The sequence below is a fragment of the Hetaerina americana genome, unplaced genomic scaffold (assembly GCF_022747635.1).
Source record: "Hetaerina americana unplaced genomic scaffold, ioHetAmer1.1.p SCAF_10, whole genome shotgun sequence".
NCBI classification, from domain to species: domain Eukaryota; kingdom Metazoa; phylum Arthropoda; class Insecta; order Odonata; family Calopterygidae; genus Hetaerina; species Hetaerina americana.
The window spans coordinates 21,847,438-21,868,676 of NW_027286070.1; the positions used below are offsets into that span (position 1 = coordinate 21,847,438).

The 21,239-nt window shown below is 36.0% G+C and overlaps 1 protein-coding gene across 1 annotated transcript in view; it reads left to right on the forward strand.

Moving 5' to 3' along the window:
- Dcr-2 (Endoribonuclease Dcr-2) overlaps window positions 1-21,239 on the forward strand; it is a 112,185-nt gene that overhangs the window by 66,237 nt on the left and 24,709 nt on the right. Inside the window, exons 16-24 of the mRNA XM_071598442.1 lie at window positions 442-621; window positions 3,601-3,814; window positions 5,844-6,010; window positions 6,880-7,058; window positions 7,894-8,150; window positions 11,602-11,690; window positions 13,815-14,013; window positions 14,625-14,772; window positions 17,701-17,923. Of these exons, the coding sequence (XP_071454543.1) occupies window positions 442-621; window positions 3,601-3,814; window positions 5,844-6,010; window positions 6,880-7,058; window positions 7,894-8,150; window positions 11,602-11,690; window positions 13,815-14,013; window positions 14,625-14,772; window positions 17,701-17,923 (1,656 nt within the window). The remainder of the gene's footprint in view (window positions 1-441; window positions 622-3,600; window positions 3,815-5,843; window positions 6,011-6,879; window positions 7,059-7,893; window positions 8,151-11,601; window positions 11,691-13,814; window positions 14,014-14,624; window positions 14,773-17,700; window positions 17,924-21,239) is intronic.

Consider the following 21,239-nt stretch of genomic DNA (forward strand, 5'->3'; position numbering starts at 1 on the left):
TAGCTCAAATCAATGCTTAGGTTGTAACTGAAGTAAAAGAATCAATTGTGAATAATTTTGAACCTTTTAAAAATCTTTCTAAAAATGAATTCATATTTTATATTTTTGTTAAGCAATGCTTAATCCCGTTCACAAATTGGCTGAAACTATGCTTAGAATGTTTTTCTTCCATAATTGGGTATGCAAGCTATAGAATACAAACATTAGCCATTATGATGTTATACATATAATCCTAAGCTCTCACATCGCCCTAATAGTAATTTTTTTAAATTTTGTGAAAAAAGCTTTTTTTTTTTTTTTGAAAGTTTGGTTTTGTTGATATTTGTTTGGTACGTACTAAATGCAGGTTCTGTGTAACATATTGAAAATTGGGTAATTAAAATAAAACTTCACACATTTGCAATTATGTATGAATTATGTCTTCACTTTTTTTCTTTTCAGGTATCAAAAATTTTGAGTTTTATCCATCCAAAACCCAATGTGCCAACATATGTGTATCACATATTTCAAACACCTACCTTCGATGCTCCATCTCCCAAGGATTCCCGTGGCACAGCCATCTACCATGTTCTTAACATGAAAAGAGGATTTGCTATCCTATCCTCTGAAAAGCTTCCTCGGGTGAGTTAATGTTTTTAGCTGTTTGCATAATATCAGTGAGCCATGTCTCCCCTTGTGTTGCCCAACCATTAAACTTTAGAAAAAGATAATCGTAAAAAGTAATTCCTTTCTTAACAATTAAATGGATTCATTAAAATTTGACAAATGCATTTGTATGTAATAGAAAGAGGCTCTGTTGATTGTTAGTTACCAGTGAAGCTGAATTGCCGAAAAAAGCAAATTGTATTTTATTGGTAATAACTTTAAAATTTGTAAAAAAAATAATGGGAAAAAGCAAGCATTGTACTCTTTGCCATATGCCAATATTCACGGTATGACAACCAATACTTTAGGTTTCTTCTCCTGTATAGGACTTTACTTGAGATAGGGAGCACACTCAATTATTTACTTGAATATTATAAATAATGCAGTATTCAAGATACTGGAGGAAAATTAGACATTTGCCTTGAATATGTACATAATTATGCTAAGCGCCAAATTTATAATTTCCATGTTTACTAACCATGGATTCCCATGTTTACTATGCATCTAATATGTGGGTCATTCAATAAGTCTGTATGAAAAAAATAGAAAAACAAAAGTTAGAAGTTCAGAAGGTCCTCGAAATAGGCATCGATGTCGGGCAATGACCTCTTGATTGGGCATTAATTATTTTCTACCAAGACATTTTTTCAGGTTTGAAGTTAAAAGAGTCACCGGGGGCCAACTCTGGTGAATACAGTGGATATTGTAATAATTCGAAAGTAAGAGAGCTTTTTTGCCATTATGCCGTATTTTCCCATTGATAATGCGCACGTTATCTATACAAAAATGTTCAGATGATCGAAAAAAAATTACAATGCGTGTTATGTAATGAAAATTGAAAAAATCCGAACATTTACTGACCTATGTATACAATAATTTATAGAAGAGTTGTGCAAAAATAAATTATTCTGGAAGCATGCCTTTCTAATTGCATTCTATTTTACACAGATCTGCTACTTTTAAAGTTATTTCATCTTATAAATCTATGAGAAAAAGAAGAAACATATAATTTCTCTACTTCATTTATTCTAATGTGTAGTACTTCTCTATTCTAATACATAGTACTTCATGTATACGTAGAGTATGTCGTATTATACACACGTTCATATAAATATATGATAGGTATTTCACTTGAATCCAAGAAATTCATCTCCTGAATCACAATTAAATGAATCATGTGCATTTATTATCTCTTCAGACACATCTTCGGGTTCACTCTTTGAAGTTAACTCTTCTTAATCTTCTAGCACTGGCATTGAAATATTGCCTGAAGCTTTTTCAAATCCATTTTTACACAAGTCACTTTGACACCCTGCCAACTTTCCACGATCTTTCTCAAAGAGATACTCTTTTACTGTGTAGTCTTTCACACCAGACATCATCCACTTTTCCCAACTAGAACGTAACTTTGATTTAAAAGATTTCTAAATGGATGAATCCTGGCAGCCTCACAATTTCCTTTTTCTTTCGCTAAGTTGAAGACTTTTAGCTTAAACATCGCTCTATACGATTTTCTTCTCCATGCGTAATTTTCTTGAGAAAATTCTAAATTACAAAAGTTTAACTCAATTTAGGTTTGAAACAATCACCATGTAGGCAGCACTTTCATTGAACAGCTGAGCGCCAATCCTAACTAATAAATAAAAGGGCACACAAACCTATGTCTTGTTTCTACTTACGAATTATAGCAAAAAAGCAATAAGGCAACATATTGTTTTGGCTTGTAAATGTTGTTTATTTTTTGATCCTTCTGTTGTTAAGAATTAATTTCAATCACCTGGCTCTAATCTTCTGTGTACCTATGGTACATATAGCCACAGGTAATTATGATTTCATGTATACATTGGTGGTTATCATCTGTTAGTGTATGGATAAAGATGTATTTTTACACACAATATATATAACTTTTATGCACATATATTTTCAGATTCGTGGCATCAATACATGTTTAAGATAACTATGAAGCCCTGGGCACGTGGTATCTATACAAATTCAGTATAACTACAAAGTTCAGGGTGCGCGTTATACATAAGGTGTGCGATATCGATGGGAAAATACGGTAAATTTTCTGATCCCTCAATTCATAGCATTGGAAAAACTGACAAAATTGATCCCGGTTATCATCTCCAAAACTCCCAAGTAATATGTACCAAAATGATCAATTTTTGTTCATTCTGATTTGAGGAATGATCTGAATTAGAATTGAATAACGTTGGCATCAGCAGACATCTCTGAGCTAAGAGGTTAAAAGAATATTTTCAGGCACTGTGGAAAGGGATTGTAACTGTTGCTGCTCAATAAAATTCTGACTACTTTTGCCTTCAAATAAAATGAAATTTATCTGACAGGGTAATAGCAGGGTATGTATTCTCTACTACCAGAACAAATGTTTCAGTTGTTAATGATAATGACAATTGTCTCCATCTACTGAGCAGCCAACTAACCGTAATGATAGTCTGTGTGGAAAGGTCAAACTTCAATGTAGTGCCAAAGAAACTGTGGGAGATGCCACAACAGTCACTTTAACAAGTAATCCCAGTCAAGGCGGATGATTTTTACGCTCTGAAATTGTTGCATTCAATGTAGTGCATTAGTTTCTGGTAACTGCAGATCCATATAACTTGAATCCACTTAAATTAGGGTCTTACTGTAGTTATAATTGATGACCAATTTAACACCAGGCATGTGTGAATATTTTTAGTACAAATAATAATTTATGTATTTCATGAGTCACTTATCAATTTTACATCATGTAAAATTGAGATTAGTGTGTAATTTATTATCTGTTAATGGAAAAAAATTTGTAGCTACTTAAGTGTAATTGCTAGTAGACACACAGTGCTCATATTAGTTGCGTGTACCATCTAATGTATTTTAATGTTTCCTTTTTGGGTGACAAATTTTTCTGAATAATTTATCAAATATTTATGCCAAAACTTTTGCCTTTTATTTTAGGTGTGCGATTTCTCCATTTACATGAGCTCGGGTGAAATTGCTGTCACAATTGAGCCAGAACACGAAGAAATCATTCTCTCTGCTATAGAAATTGAAGAATTAGAGCTTTTCCATGCAATGCTGTTTCTCGATTTGCTTAATATATGCAAACAGTTTTTTACTGTTGATAAGACTGATAATGAAAATGCTTACTTAATAGCACCAACTCGTGTAGGTGAGAATATTTAATCATTTAAACAATTGTAAATAATAGTATTATATTTACTTTTTAAGTCTTCCATTGCTGATTTAGCTTCGGAAGGGTGCATTTTTAAAGGCCATAAGTGGACATTACATGCACTTTTTTTACTTTGAAGTGTGTGCTAAAATCAGCCTGTATATTGTGGGCTGAGGGTATATGGGAATAGCTTCAACTTACAATACTAAAACCGATTCGTTGGAAAATACTTACTATTATATATTATTCTTGCAATAAGCATAGAAAATGGTTGCCTTTATTGTGAATTTCAATAAAATCATTGTTTAGAGTCAGTGGTAAACAATATTTTTTTGATATTTCTTTGAAAGTACTTCCTCTAAAAATTCTTAGATAATATCTCTCCAGATAAACTTGGGAGTGAACAACTTTATATTCATGTGCTCCTAAATGTCCAAAGCTTAAGGAACATGATAAGGATTGGATAATAAATCACAGGAATATGAGGATTACTGTTTAATCGAAAATGATGGTGGTTGAATCAAAAAAATTGGTGATAGGAATTTCTATTGCTGATTTTTTTGGAAAAAATGTCATGGTGCTAGTGTTTTATGAAGGAAAATGGTCTGTGCCAATGTTCTACTACTACAATATCTCAAAACTGCCACTGAAATATGAAAGATAGGTTCTAAGCCACCCACTCATGATGTCACATCAATAGGAATAATAAAACTACTGTCTTTTTTTGGTGTTTGTGATCGGTTGAAAAAGTCTTTGCATAAAGTTAAAAGGGAGGCTATTATGATTTCTTTTTAAAGCTGCAGAAATAGCAGTGTGCTAGATGAAAGTGAGAATGACAATGTGTATGAAAAGAGTGAAAATAACTGCAGAAATAATTTAGCAGTAGTGATGCCAAATTTCTGAGTTTCTGCAATAAATCAATGTTGATTAAAAAACCATAAACACAGTAATCAGCCAGCTGCTAACTTTTTAATGTAGCAATTGTATTTTTTTTTAAACAAGGGTTTACATTAAAATATTTCGATCCTTTTCTGTATAACCCAAATATATTTTGATAACTCTATCCTGAAAAATGACTGAGCAACTTATGCATAGGTAGCTATCATGGGCTTGGAAATATGGTGCTTTTCTTGTTGTTTTGTTGGTAGTTTTCAACAACCCTTTTTTCATATATTGTACCCATCTCCTTTTATTCACTCTGAAGTTTCTATGTAGCCTGCTGATCCTTTTTGCACATCATCTCGGTCAATGCTTCTGCATTCCATTTCCACAGTTGTTCTCCCTGTTTGATCCTCTTTGAGTCTGACATCCTACTTTAATCACTCTGTTCTTAAATCTGTGCCTAACCATTTTAGTCTAAATTATATCTCTGAATCCTTGGAAATTTTCCAATTATACCCTTGCCTAATGTATTGTTGAAACCAATAATTCTTTATGATTAGATTATTTCTTCTGTAGAGCTCTACCTCTTGCTCATCCCCAAACTGGGATGAGCAAGAGGTAGCTGTAAGACACTTTGGTACCTAAACCAAAGTGTCTTACGTCACTACCATCTCTTCATTTGCCAGCCACTAACTTCCAACCCAACACTTTGAAATATATTTTCCAGGAACACCCTCGAATATTTCCTATAATCCGATAATATTTATATTTCCTCTCAAAAACTCCCACTTTATATTTTCTAATTACCTTGTTCTCATCATTCAATTCCTTAGTCCTTTTTTAAGTTCAAATATTCCTTAAGTCTTTATATATGCTGGTTTGTTCCTTTTCTGTCTTCTTGCTTCTTCTGTTAAGTCTGTTTCGTTTTATGAGCTAAATCATGTTCATGAACGGTTTTTCTTCCCCATCAAATAAGCAGATCTTGGTATTCTATTTCGATGATTGAGTTTGAGTGCAAAGTTTTAGATGTTGGTTTTGATGGAATCAGGGTTTTGATATCTTAGTGTATGCCAAATTCTGTACAAATAGTTAAGAAAGGTTGTTTTTCTTTGCTAAAGCTCCTCTTGCTTAAATTTCTTTTTAGGCTCTGATGGAAAGTGGATCATTGACTGGGACGTAGTGAAAAACTTTCCTCTTCTGCCACCAGTGTTGCCACTTTCATTGGAAGAAAAAGAAAACTTAACAGTAGATAACAAAAACTTTTTGTATGAAGTTGTGACTCCATGGTATAGGGGTTGTTATGCTGAGCAGGTGAGTCAGTAACTTTATCTTTCATTAGAGAGGAAAGCTTGAAATGTTTGACTACAATTACAGAATGAATTTAATTGAATAGCTGTAGATTAATATGGTATGAGTATGCAATGACCTAGCAATAGAACTGAGTGTTTAGTTAAAATCCCTTAATCTATTGGTGAGCTGTAAATACTTTAAAATCTCAAAGAAAAATTCCCAAAATTTTTGCCAGCAGTAATCAAATGTTTTTACCTATTTTTTTCAACAATGAATTCAAGGGAAGCTTAGTTCTGAGGATTTCAAATAAAGATACTGAATAAACAATAAAATTAAGGAATTTTAAGCTTCTCTGAACGTTATACTGAACGAACTGAACGAAAATTATTATAGAATTTAACTATTATGGGAACATAATAATAAAAATGTGAAACATATTGTGGCTACTGAATGCCTTTCTAACTTTCAAAGTGGAATATAATGGAATTATCTCAATCCAACTTCATATATCTAATACCAGTAATGATACACTCAATGAAGTTGTGTTATTTTGATCCCACTTGATTTTAAATAGTGTGTATTTTGAAGGCACAGAAGAATTATCAGCGTAGTGTGAATAATGGAAAACAACTGTTACTCATCATTGGCTCTTAAAGGCAACATATATGTGGTCGCAAGTGTTTCATTTGGTAGTATTGTTGATTAACATGTACATTTTATTACATTATGAAAATTTGGTGTCACTTTTTTGCTGTTGTATATTTAAATCAGGTGCCATATCTAAAAATTATTATTCATTTTATTTCTTGTAAATTTGATGGAACAGCCATCTTTTACAATTTTAGAGATTTACTTTTTTCCAACTTGTCATTAAAATTTTTATCTGGTAGCACTATGTAGTGACTCAAGTCTGCGAGGACCTGACTTCAAGGAGTGAATTTCCTTCCAAGACATATGAATCATTTGAGCAATACTTCAATGAAAAGTATGAACTCACCCTTGTTCAGCCAGAAAAGCCACTTCTGGAAGTGAAGAAAATATCCAGCCGCATTGATTGCACACATCCAAAGTTTGTACATTTAATAGTATTAATAATTAGTGTTACATTGATAATTTAAGGTTTCATCTAAACAATGTTATTCCTAATCAAGAAAAAGTTGTGATAATAAAATTTATCAAGCATGAATTAGTTGACTTGAAGAAGAAGTCATAGCTGCCTGATACAAACAAAACCTTCATAGTATTTTGGGGTATGCAATGTTTTGAAAAAAAACTGGTTTTAGGCTATGAAAGGGGCTCACCCTGTATAATATCCTCCCTACTGTTTTCTTTCCTTATTTTACCTTGGTAACATTCATACTTGCTCTTCTTTTTCTGAGACTTGGATCATTTCTAGTTTGTCTCTTCAACCACTTTCGTCCGTGACTTTCTTGTTATACTCCTTAGTCTACTCTTTACTCTTCTCTAAAAATCTGTTTGGTGACACAACTCTAATCTGTACCCTAAACATTACTGAACTAGCATATCATACTTGCGCCATATCTCTGCATCCAATCAAAATTCTTCCAAGACCAAATCTCTCCTATAATTGCCACGACAACTCCTCAAGTTCCTCTTATCCATCACATTTATTTGGCATCCAAGCTTAATATGGCATACTCAAATTTCATTACGATACAATAACTTGGGGAGGAGTGCTGATGAACAGGCATTTTTCCTTAATAAGTAAAAATCCATTTCTTGATGTACTCCACATACTTCCAATATTTCACATTCATTAACCTCTTAGTATCTTCATCAGTTATACTATTTTTCAAAAACATTCTGCTTAAGTACACAAAATTGTAAATGTATTGATTGCTGCTTAAACTTGTTAATATACTCTGCTTTTTTCCCTAATGCAGGATAATTGCCAAGCCCTTTGATGATACGCCCTCAATCTTGCCATTAAGCAAAAGACAAATGCAATTGAAGAATGGTGACTTCCTGGAACACTTGATACCAGAGCTTGTCACAAAACGCCACTTTCCAGCAACTCTGTGGTTGAAGGCAACTACTCTGCCCACAATTCTTCACAGATTCTCATCCATGCAACTGGCAAGTGAACTAAGACACAAGATATGTGTTGAAACCAAGATAAACAACATGGCTCCTCCTCAAGGTTTGTCACACTAATTTATCTATGTTAACGAAGATGTGGGTAAATTTTATATGAAAAATACAAGCAATTGATATTAATTCTGTGTATACTAAGTATTATGTATTTGGTTGGATAAGTTTTGTTTTGTTCACATAAATTGTTAAGTGATGGAAACTCCCTGGGATATCTCCATTATGACCATCTAAATAAATCACATTTGGGCTGTAAAATCTTGCATTTGAAAACCATCCATTTCTGGTGTGTAATGGCCAATTCATGTTTCATCCATTGTCACAGATTACTCACTCTTGTTTTCATAAAGCACGCCAAGCTCTGTTTTCATAGTGTCTTCCGAATGCGTTTTTGAGAGAGGATGGGCAGCCCTCATCTTGCACAAAGCTTTGTCATGTGCATTGACCCATGCCAGATGTAACCTGTGTTCTTTTGATATCCTGCAGTATCATAAATTTCATGCACTTTTGTGTACCAATCTTCCAAAATCATACGGTGCACTTTTTTGATGATTTCCGGTGCGGTTGCACTTTTCGGACGTCCTTCATGTGGATCATCTGGTAGGCTTTCACGGCCACATTTAAACTCAGCTTCCCATTTCTTCACAGTATAAAATGAAGGAATTGGAGTTCCCATTAAGATTTAAAATCCTCAAATGAATTTCAGTTGGCATGAAATCTTCTTTTACAAATATTTTATCACTGCACAATACTAGAGTTTTCCATTTCTAACACCACATGCACCAAAACTGATTCAAATGACTGCCTATTGCAAATTGCTGGATGGAATGGCTTGTATTTCACGTGAAGTTTACTCACAGTTGTGCCAGCATGAGAGGAAAAAATCGTGCAAGCAGTCTCACTATGGGTAAGATCAAGAACTTTCATGACCTCGGTCATTGTAAGTTCATTAATATTAATTTTTATTTTTAGTTCGATTTCCTCATGAAAATGGTGTTTGAATCTAAAATACATATGTATTTTGAAAATTGAATAAGATTTCAATGTCATTAGTTATCTGGTATATGAAGTGTATTGGGAATTATTTTCTTTAAACTCACTAACAAAGTCCTCCCTGAACCAATTAAAGTTCAAATAGTCATATGAACACTGAAGAAGCTACAACAAACCAAGCACAGTGTATTTTGATCTCAAGGGCTTTAATAAACAAATCTCAAGGTTTTTAAAAAATGGCAAAATATTTTCAAAATTATAACATAGTCATGTGAAAATCAACCTATCTGCAGCAGCTCAGGAAGTAATGAATCACAAGGCCAGTAAATGAGGTAGAGGTTGCCCCCAGAAAATGCTGCTAGCCTGCAATAAGTAAATTGTTGTTGCATTAGCATTTTCTGGCAGAAAGGAAGTCAGCAAGGCTGTCTCAGCAGTAGTGAAATGTACAAAAACCCTAATGGGCATGAGGCATTGTATCAACTGGTAGGACAGTGATGAAAGTGAAAATTGGAGAAAAATATCTAAAGTTTACCCACCTCGAAGAGCATTTGCAGGAGTCAACAGTAAAATGAAAACAGGAGGGTATCCAGCCATGTTAAAACAAAATTTTGACCTCTGCTGGCGTCTCCAGGCGGAAGTTAGATTGCTGTGTCATCTCACTGCTGCCTGCCATCTTTCTATTGGCCATCTCATCCCAATACTGCCCTCTGATTGGATGGTTGTGACAAGTTACCACTATATCTGTTCCATTGTAGAGCTGTTTTTAAGTGTACTTTCTCTCCTTCTAATGAATTGGTGTCCAATAAGCAGTAGGTGCTGTGCATTTATATGTCCGCCATTGAAACTGGATGATGATGCGAGGAAGAGTTCAGGTGTTAGTTCATATGGGGTTTCTTCATATATACCCCATGCCCAAGTTTCCCATCAGTTCTTTTCTTCGGCTATACGTCCAAGAAAGGTAGTTGGTTTTACTTTTCTGTCTTCTTGGTGAACTTAATAGCCTGATGCCAGAAGCCATAGAGCCATATAATGATGTGTTATCAATGTATCTTAGACAAAGGGTTGGTTTGTTTTCATACAGGTCAAGCACTGTTTACATGGATTTCTCCTTACCAAGAATTGCCACCTCTGGTGTTGAACCCATTGCTGACCCTTCTGTCTGCTCATAGTAATTTCCATTCCAAAGGAAAAATGAATTTCAAAGGCAGTATACCACAAGTTTGGGAAACTTCTCCTGGATCTTGGTAGAGCTTAATTCTCAGACAACGTCTTCCGATTCTTGAATTGGAATGTTGATGAAGAGGGGTATGATGTCGAAGCTGACTGGGATGTCATTTTGGTTTTTTGTGATGTTCTTAAAGATATTGACCAAGTGCATGGAGTTCTCCGGGAATGAAGACGTTCTCCCGACATGAAGTTGCAGTGTCTGAGCTAAATATGGGGGGCATAAATCTGGCTCACTGTTGTTCAGAGTGCCTTGCCTTTTTTTGAATTTTTGGCCAGCTGTACAATTTTGGTGATTCAGTGGCTGATGGCAGAAGGCCTCTTTGTTCTTCTTTTGGAATAAACAATTTCTTAACCACGGCTCACATGGTCCAATCCATTCTAGCAGTTGGGTCAAATTTTAGTTTTCTGTATGTCGGGTCCCCTAGAATTGGGGCCTTGAGTTGCAGAGAATGTGGCTCACATCTTTCCTGATCTCTGATCTCATCTAAGTCTCCTGTGGAAAGTTTGCAGGTTGTGGATTCCACCCCTGGCATTGCTTTGGGGGCCAAAGCAAAGTTCAGCGCCTTTGCTAGGATTTTTGTGGCAGTAGCATTTAGGTGTAAGTCTGTGAGGTTGATGATTGCACGGTCTTTTATCAGGGCCACTTGTGAGTGGATATTGTCTGTTGCTTAGCATCTCAAATTTGATGATTTGCATTGGCTGAACTGTCACTTGGGTAGTACAGGAAGAGTCAAATGTTATCCGCTCTGTAGTATCCCAGTCAGCAGCCCTAAAAGCAATGCCCAGCTCCAGGTGAATGAGGAATAGCTCTTTTGAGCATAGGTAGAGAGCTTGAAAAGTGTAGTGAACCTGTTTGTTTAGTTAGAATGGGTTCCATGGGCAGTTTACTGAGAATGGGTTTCATTCCTCTTACCATTTTATGTTTGGCCAAATTAACTCTAATAATTATTAATTTCTCCCTGAATATTTATCCTCTTTCTAATACTTATTTGATTATTGAGCGAATGAAACTTTTATTCTTTTAAACTGCAAACCCAGTATTTTACCCTTTGTTTACTTACAATTTTCATTTCTAGCTGAAATGAATACTTGAGAGTGAAGGAGGCAAAGGGGTGTTCTTTGTAATCAAGCTCAATGCACTACAATACTTGGTATATTGTAGTCCCAAAATTCTGTGACTTTGACAAACTTTTTCTAGCCATTTGGTTATTCCTGGTAGAATTTGTTGCAACTGGGTGCTTGTATGATATTTATTTGATTTTTTTATTTTATCGATGAAGGGAAATGGAAAAGGCTTGAAGTGGAAAGCAGTGAAATACAGGTGTGTGAATCTAAGCCCCTGCCAAGCACTTTCTTTGAAGATTCTGAGGTAAGTGTTTCTTTGATGACATATTCAAGTTAGATATTTAGATGTGATCACCAAGTATTTTTAAACCTACATAGTTATAGACAGCAAATTCCTCTGTCAAAAATGCATAGTATGTCTCATATCAATAATTTCTTGCATAAACACAGCAGTTTCAGGACAAACGTTGTGGAATTCCTTCATGATGAGGGTAAAAAATTTGGCAGTCCCTTCACTCTGACAGGTTTGAGGTGGTCAGTGAAACAATATTCCCCTCCCATTCCCTCTCTCCTAAAATTCTTAAAAGACTCAAATATCTTTCCGCACCAACCCTACCCCCACCAAGGCAGTGATGATCATCGACTCTTCCTTAATGAAGGTCAAACCATTGCAAACAAACACCCCCCCCCCCCCTAATTAAATGTAGAATACATTGTGGTTTTTTCCGCCGCTATTTCTAAGAATGGTGGAGTGTTACACTGTGTTCTTCATTTAATTAACATAAAATTTCACAAATTCGAGCCAGAAACCTTCCAAATACATACCCTCCCCCTCCCCTAGCCCACGAATAGGTTGCTGCACCTGCACTCAAATTACCCCCTCTCCTCTCCCTTACTTCTCCCCCACCTTACTCCCCTGTTGGAGTCAGACTATATAAGTAGAAATTTTTTTTATGCATGTTACCATATGATGATGCGCAGCTTCAAAACGATGGTCGTGAAATATTAAATCTTTATTGTGGAAGTGTAAAGTTTCTTTTTTACCCTTATCAAGTCTTGCATGTCTGTGTTCAAGATTATATCTTGTGTGAAATAGTTGTGCTGCAATTTATGATTAGGTACTATGCAGGCTCTATCCCAAAAATAAGTAGAATAATATTTTTCCCACTGACATGGACAGCTGGTGTGGAGCAATTTGTGGCTGGAAAGAAGGTGTGAGGTCTTGGGAAAGGAAGACAACTCTTATCAGTTGTCTCCGGGCCATTACAGGTTTGATCCCTGTTTGAGGATCTTGTTATAAAAAAACTAAATGATACCGCATTCCATGGAACAATGATATGTGATAAAATTTTATGTTAAACTTGGAAAATCAGGTTCAGAATGGGTGTACTGCTGGCCCTGGTGGGAGTTGGGTAATGCCCTCGCCTGCCAATCAAGAGGTCATGGGTTCGAGTTCCGCATAGGTGGGTTTTCTTCTACCTAGGGCATTGGTGTTTTTGATTGTCTTTATTTTAATGTATAAGGGTAGGGTAGAAGAAGGAACTATGAAGTCTCAATCTCACACCAATGAGTTTGTCAAATAAAATAAAGAAATACTTTTAGAGACTGTCCCAAGGAATGGTTTTCTGCTGATATAAGATATTCTGGGAAAGTAAAGGGGAGTTTGACCATAAGGGAAGCCCTGGATGTCTGTCAGCGACACAGTGTGACAAAAATTGAGAGAGACACTCAATTTTGATCAATGCCTGAATGTCAGAATGTTAGCGGAAGAGCACAATATTCCGAAAACCACAGGGCATTGCATTTTACATAAGATTTAGCCATGAGAAAGGTGCATGCCAAGATGGTCCCCAAGGTGCTGTAGAAAGATCAGAACACTGCTAGGTGATCTCTTGGACCATTGTGAAAGTGACCTAAAGCCCTAATGTGGCACAGCTGGACGTCTTTTCGTTCCCAAGAATAAATAAGCTTGAATGGCAATCATTTTGGAATGCGGGATAACATCAAGGAGTTTGTGACGAAGTGCCTGAATGAGGTTCCCATCAATGCCATCCAGGAAGTATACCATGGCTAGTAGAGGTGCTTGCATTGGTGTGTAAATGTACAAGGTTGCCATTTTGAAGAATTTTTGTGATTCATACTTTGATCTGCAACAAATTTTTTTCCCATAATGTATTCTACTTCTTTTTGGGACAGACCCTGTAAGACGTCTGGTTTTCAGCCTGGCCTATGGTATGAACTAATAAATGGAAATTTAATTGCTGCATAAAAGTTGAAAGCAATAATTTGTATGCATGTTATGAGTTGCTCTAGAACTTTGGTATCTCCTTTACCAAGTTTTTCAATTCAGAATATATTTTACTTGCAGTATGTTAGTAAAAGAATTTTGCTATTAAAATCGGTGTCAATATGTGCCCTCTTTTCACAGACGGATAATTCCCTTTCTGAGCCTCCAGATTTGGACCATGATATTGATTCCTTGTGTCTGCTGGATGTTGTCCAGTATCACAAACTTGAGATGAAAGAAAATGATGGTCAGGTGGTGTATAAATGTGAATGGAGCAAAATTGAGCCTGCCCCAATCCCTGAAGCTGTATTTAATCGCCTCAAGGGTATGGCTGTCTCAGGTAACTTACTTTGCATAAACATGTATTAAATCAGGAAATAAGAATTATTTTTACCGCAATGCAAGTGTATATGGGGTATTACCATATTTGATGGTATATAAGATGCACCTTTTTTGCCAAATTTATGGTTCAAAAAGTCATCCATGTTTTGTATGTGAAGTTTTCTAACTCCCTGGGTTACATCCAATATTAAATGTTATTTTTACTGTAAAAACTTTTGTTTCTTGTGTGCCCCCTTCTGAAATGAGGGTGCATCTTATATGCAATCAAATGCAGTAAGTTGCTGCACTTAGTTATGCATTGCCACTCCATTTCTGCTTTGTTTCACTTTCAAATTTTTAAGTATTAAATGCAAAATATAATTTGTGGAAAGAAAACAATTGAATACAATAATTTTCCAGTATTTTTTATTTGATTAGGGACTCAATTCAAGGTAGTATTAGTAATTCTGCAGGTCCCTAGTTCAAGTATATATTTCGTTATTAATGCAATGAGCTGAAAACTTGAAAAAACTTTTAGAAATTTTAGCATGTTGGTGCTTGAGTATTGACATTTTGAGTTTGCTCTGTATAACAAAAATAACTGCAAATGTATATTGTTTGTGATTTCAGATGATGGGGAATGCCAAGGGCCTGAGCTTGCTGATGTACTGAGTGCACTTACAGGAGCAAGTTCTGGTGATGTCATAAGCCTTGAGCGTCTTGAGACTCTTGGGGATTCTTTCCTTAAATTTGCAGTCTCTACTTATATGTATCTGAAGTAAGTTTTAATGATCTTAAAGTCATTCTATTAATTCTCTCTGATTATATTTTAAAATTTGCACCTCTATTGGTAGGAATACTGAAAAGTGTCTTATTGGTGCATTCTACTTCAGCATTTAAAATCATTAAGATAGGTTTGAAAATTCGGTAAATTGAGATGAAAGTTGTAAGTTATTTTGGAGATTGAATTCAAAAATCAATGAAAGGGATAGCGTATTCAAATGAAGTATTTCATCTTGACATAATGTGTTTTTTGTTTTCATGAATTGCAAAAATATGGATATCATTGCTAATTTTTTAATTAGGGGTTAACAAGTTAAGTGTGCATTAAATTCAAATTGTTACAATTAAGGGAACCATTGAGAAATGAATAAACTCCCAGCTGAGATTAAGGCCCATAAAAGTGTGGCTGCATTTAAAGTCAATCTACTTAGGTTCTTAAAATTAAAAATATTTTATTCAATTACTGAATTTCTTGATAATGCCTGATATGTCTTGTATCCACAAATGTATTTTGTCACTTTCCCCTGACGTGTCGTATATCAAGTGTAACAAATGTAGCTACTTGATCGCTGGGCAAATAAAATGTATTGTTATTATTAAGATTCCAGAAAGCTAAAGTATTGGTTAAAGTTATGCCTCACTATTACTGTTTAACCTTCTTATTTTTCTCTCCCTTAATTTAAAATATAAAGAAATTTTAATGAAAGAGCAGTCAATAACCATAAGCATAGGACAACAATTTTTCATTGTGTATAGCAAGTAAATGAAGTGCTATTTTTGCCAAGAGTGTAAATATTGTGCCATTTTCCTTCTACGAGGGTCATCCGGAAAGTAGTACCCGTTCGTGAAATAAAGACACAAAAGTAAATATTAACAAACATAAAAAATTTTATTTGAAAGAGGATACTTTAAACTACTTCTCAACATAATCTCCAAGCAAATTAAGGCATTTGTCATAACGTGTGACAAGTTTCTGTATTCCTGCTGCATAGTCCTTCGCCGCCAGCTCATTGAGATACGCGAGGGACCCATCTTGCACAAATTTTTGCATAATGCATATGGTGTTTAACAATTTCATGAACAATGTTCGAGAAACATTGGGAAAATGCTCACAGATGTCATCAATTGTGACGCGCCGATCGTTCCTCACGAATTCGTCAACTGAGCTCACCAGTTGGTCTGTAATGACAGACGGTCTCCCCGAAGGCTCATCGTCGTGTGTGTTCCCCCTCCCCATGTTGAAGTTGCGACACCACCGCCGAACAGACGACTCGTCCATTACATTGTCTCCATACACCTCCTTTAATTGGCGATGAATATCACATGGGCGAACGTTTCTTGCATTGAGGAATTTAATCACTGCCCTCACTTCACAACTGGCGGCGTTCTCAATTTTTTTAAACATTGTAAACAATCACAGAAACAACACAGGCAATGCTAGCGTCACGCAACTTGGCTCAGAGAAGGCAGACAAGCCACTGAAGCTATCTGACCTCGTCCAGCGGCTACTCGCGTCGTCAGCACTTCATGCGGCACGAACGGGTACTACTTTCCGGATGACCCTCGTAGTTAAGTATTGAATCACCATTTGGCTCTTAAGAGCACTCATGGATTCTATCTATTGATTTTTCCCACAACTGACGAGAGGCAGTACCACTGATATTCCTGTGTTGTGCCATATTCCATAGTCCCCATAATTTGTCTGATCAAAACTTTCTGTGAATGTATTTTATTTTCACTTCGACTGCATTTCAAATTAGCTAAGTGATAATCCAGACCTAGGAACAGAGTCAGAATATGTCTACAATTTTGCAATGCAATCATACCCGTAAGTATATATGCTGTTGCTTGTCAAGTGTTGAAAGAACAGATGAAGGGGAAGGAAGAAATAAAATATTTTGTGTGGAACAAACTTTAATACATGTAATCACTGCAATGATTTGTCCTATACAATGAAACAATAAACTGTATTTTCAGTTGATGTATAGCAATAGATACAACAATAATTGGAATGATATCATAATGGCAAAATTAGCACTTGAAAAAAGAGACATATTGCAGTTGATGCTATCTTTTGCCGATAAATTTTGATTAATATATTTTAAGCCATCTTAGGTTATCCACTTGCTATTAAGGTTAGAATTTCATCCATAAGGTGGAGGGAAAGAAATACAAAATGGCTGAACTTATATCTTCTGTTTTGACCAACAAATCCAGATGAAATGATAAGAAAATTTCTTAAAATTTTTACCACTAATTGAAGTTATTATTGGATGTTATGTATGCATTTTTATTGCTTTGTTTTCACGTGATTTCAAGTTGTCCAATTTTTCCAGCGGTCAACTGTGATACCTGAGAATGTTGGTTATGTGAATAAGAAAATAAAAACTGTCATCTTGATTCAATATGGATTCATATCAAGACTGTTTATTCCATTTGAGATTTTATTCAAAGGAGAATTAGATTAGAGAAATTTGACTTTTAAAAGTTTGAACCCTATAAGTTCAACCTTATTTGAAAATTTTGAAACCCTATTAAATGTGGAAATGTACTGCAATGATAATAGTAAAATAAAATTTAACCACCACCATAATACATGACCATTTTAGAGCTCTGTAATGAATGCGGAACATCAGTTCAAACCTATTGCTAGTCGGCAAAAGAATTGTATGCTCAAATGAAGACATCTTCACCCACACATTTTGGTAGTTGGTTGAAATAAAAATTGAGTTGTAATAGGGTGTTCACTGAAATTCATAGCTCAAAATCAACTTTATCTTGCTTTAACTGCCTTATTTTGTTTCATTTTTAATGTTTTCTATCCTTAATGCTAATCCCTTACATTATAATTTATCGTGAAATATTTCAAACTCATTGAATTAAACTTAAAATTGTATGTATGTTTCTTCCACATTATCATTAGGTATCCTACAATGGATGAAGGCAAGCTGACAATGGTCAAGGGAAAAATGATAAGCAACAGAAATCTCTACTATTGTGGCAAGGTCATAAACCTTGGGGGGAAAATGAAGGTGCACCCTTTTGCTCCGCAATCAGATTGGACTCCTCCAGGATTTGCTGTTCCAATCTTCCTGAAAGAAAAATTAAACTCCCTTGGTGGTATCACCAAAAACATTTTGTTTCAGGTAGGTCTTCACTTCTTAAATGTTTTTTTTAAAATCGTGTTTAAAAAATTATGTAAATTGTTTAAATCTTTTCTTGAAAGTATTGACCCCATTAGGAAAGGGCTTGAACAGTTTTGCAGGTGAACTGTTCCAATCAACAATTGTTTAATTAAGAAATGAAAATTTTTTTAATTTGTTCTTTGTGCCCAACATTTTACCTTGAATTTGTGATCATTTCTCCATATAAAATTTGGATTTCATGCCTCTTTCCTTAGTTCTGCCCAAGCTTTCTCTCCCTTCAGTTTGTGGAACATTCCACAAAGTCTGCTTATTTTTCTTCTACTTTGTAAAGGTTCCCAGCCCAGCGTTTTTAACATTTCAATCACACTCTTCATCTTCCTATGCTTCCGCAGTACACATCTGGCAGGATTTCTTTGTATCTTCTCCAGATTTGTAATATGTCCTTCTTCGTGTGGGTCGTATACAAGTGATGAGTACTCTAAAATTGTTCTTAACAGGGTTTTATACACTTTTCCTCAGTTCCTCTAGTGCTCCCTTTGAGGTTTCTCATCACTTAATGCAGAGTTGTGAAAGCTTTCTTGACAATGTATTCTAAGTTCATCCACCATCCTAATTCCTTGGTTAAATATCTCATAAATATTTATAGCTATCTCTTCGAGGAATGACATTTTCTGAGAAGTCCATATTGGTTCCATTTACCTTGTTACTAAAAGTGATGGATTTGCAGTTGCTATCATTAATATCCATCCCATTATTTGTTACGCCATCCACCATTATTTTAATGTCCCTTTGCAGTACTTCGCGATTGCCCTCATACTTGGCTTTCCTGTAGATAATGCAGTCGTCCACGAAAAGTCTTATTTGAGATTTAATTTTACCGGGAGATCATTTATATACGAGGGTCATCCGGAAAGTAGTACCCGTTCGTGCCGCATGAAGTGCTGACGACGCGAGTAGCCGCTGGACGAGGTCAGATAGCTTCAGTGGCTTGTCTGCCTTCTCTGAGCCAAGTTGCGTGACGCTAGCATTGCCTGTGTTGTTTCTGTGATTGTTTACAATGTTTAAAAAAATTGAGAACGCCGCCAGTTGTGAAGTGAGGGCAGTGATTAAATTCCTCAATGCAAGAAACGTTCGCCCATGTGATATTCATCGCCAATTAAAGGAGGTGTATGGAGACAATGTAATGGACGAGTCGTCTGTTCGGCGGTGGTGTCGCAACTTCAACATGGGGAGGGGGAACACACACGACGATGAGCGTTCGGGGAGACCGTCTGTCATTACAGACCAACTGGTGAGCTCAGTTGACGAATTCGTGAGGAACGATCGGCGCGTCACAATTGATGACATCTGTGAGCATTTTCCCAATGTTTCTCGAACATTGTTCATGAAATTGTTAAACACCATCTGCATTATGCAAAAATTTGTGCAAGATGGGTCCCTCGCGTATCTCAATGAGCTGGCGGCGAAGGACTATGCAGCAGGAATACAGAAACTTGTCACACGTTATGACAAATGCCTTAATTTGCTTGGAGATTATGTTGAGAAGTAGTTTAAAGTATCCTCTTTCAAATAAAATTTTTTATGTTTGTTAATATTTACTTTTGTGTCTTTATTTCACGAACGGGTACTACTTTCCGGATGACCCTCGTAGATTAAAAACAAGAGCAAGCCAGGAACGCTACCTTTTGGGACTCCCCATGTTACCCTTGTTTTTTCAGAATACAGTTCTCCAAAATTGACCCTTTGTATTCGACCTTTCTGAAATTTATGACCCATGAGATACTCTTCCATCTGTGTATAGTGGTAATTGGCCTATCTTAAGCATAGACAATTATGGTCAACTTTTTCAAAGGTTTTTGGCAGGTCGACTATTATAGCATCCACTTATATTCCCGCATCCACAGAGTTGGACATTTCTTGGCAGAACCCTAATAGCTGAGTTTCACAAGAGGGCTCTTTTATGAAACCATGTTGGCGACTCTGCAATCAATTCTCATTCCCCCACAAATCTCGGAGATAATCAGCAATTATCTTTTCTAATAGCTTGCATAGAACTGATGTCAAGCTTATCAGTCTATAATTATCAACTAGTGCCTTGCCAAATACTTGAAAGGAGGCATATGTAACACCAATTTTCAAAGGAGGAGACAAGGCACTAGTTGATAATTATAGATGGTACCAAGAGCAACATCCACTACACTGGACTCCATTTCTCAATTTTCTACTGCAAATAATACACTTCACATACACCGCCATGCTCTTTCCCATTTTGTCCATGGGAGTGTGCCTTCTAGCAGTTGCTAATAAGGTGCTTAAAAACACGTCCGTTCCCTTGAAGGTCCATCAGAGAGTGAAAATGAACATAGGAGACATACTACCTTGATCAAAAAGTTCCCGGAATAACCACCGTGTGGCGCTCCCATCGTTCCGATTTGAGTTCTGTTTTTTTTTGTTAAATTGGTACATCTGTTGTTGATATTCCCTTTAAATCTTAGTGTCATAACTTGACATTTGCAAAAGTTACATAGCCAAGAGTACATCTATCTCTGTGTGTGTTGGCGATTTTTTACAATTGCAGAAATGGATTTAAATTTGCAACAACGAACTTGTATTAAATTTTGCGTAAAAAACGGATTTAGTGGCGCACGGACGTTGGAAATGTTGGAAAAGTGTTTCGGCAACGATTCTCTAAAAAAAACGGTCGTTTACCAGTGGCACGAGCGGTTCAGAAGTGGTCGTGAGTCAATCGAAGATGATGAACGCAGTGGCAGACCATCGACATCGAAAGTCGGTGAAAAAATTGATAAAGTAAAAGAAATGTTGGTCAATAACCGCAAATTAACCATCAGAGAAATAGCGGAGGACTTGAACATTGCCTATGGATCCGCCCAAGACATTGTGGTTAATGATTTGGGTTTCCGTCGTGTAGCAGCAAAGTTGGTGCCAAAAGACCTCAATTTCATGCAAAAAAGAGACCGTGTTGACGTCGCAAAAGACATGATTTGCGAGGCTGAATCCGATCCCACATTCATCAAAAGGATCATTACTGGAGACGAGACGTGGGTTTATGAGTACGACACGCAATCCAGACATCAGGCAAGTGAATGGTGTTCACCAAATGAGCCGAGACCAAAAAAACCACGTCGTTTTCAGTCAAAAAAGAAGGCAATGCTGACGGTTTTCATGGATTACAACGGTGTAGTGCATCATGAATTTTTGCCAGAAGGCCAGACAGTAAACAAAGAGTATTATTTGGGCGTTATGAGACGTTTGCGTGAAGCAATTCGCCGAAAGAGACCAGAAATGTGGGCAGAAA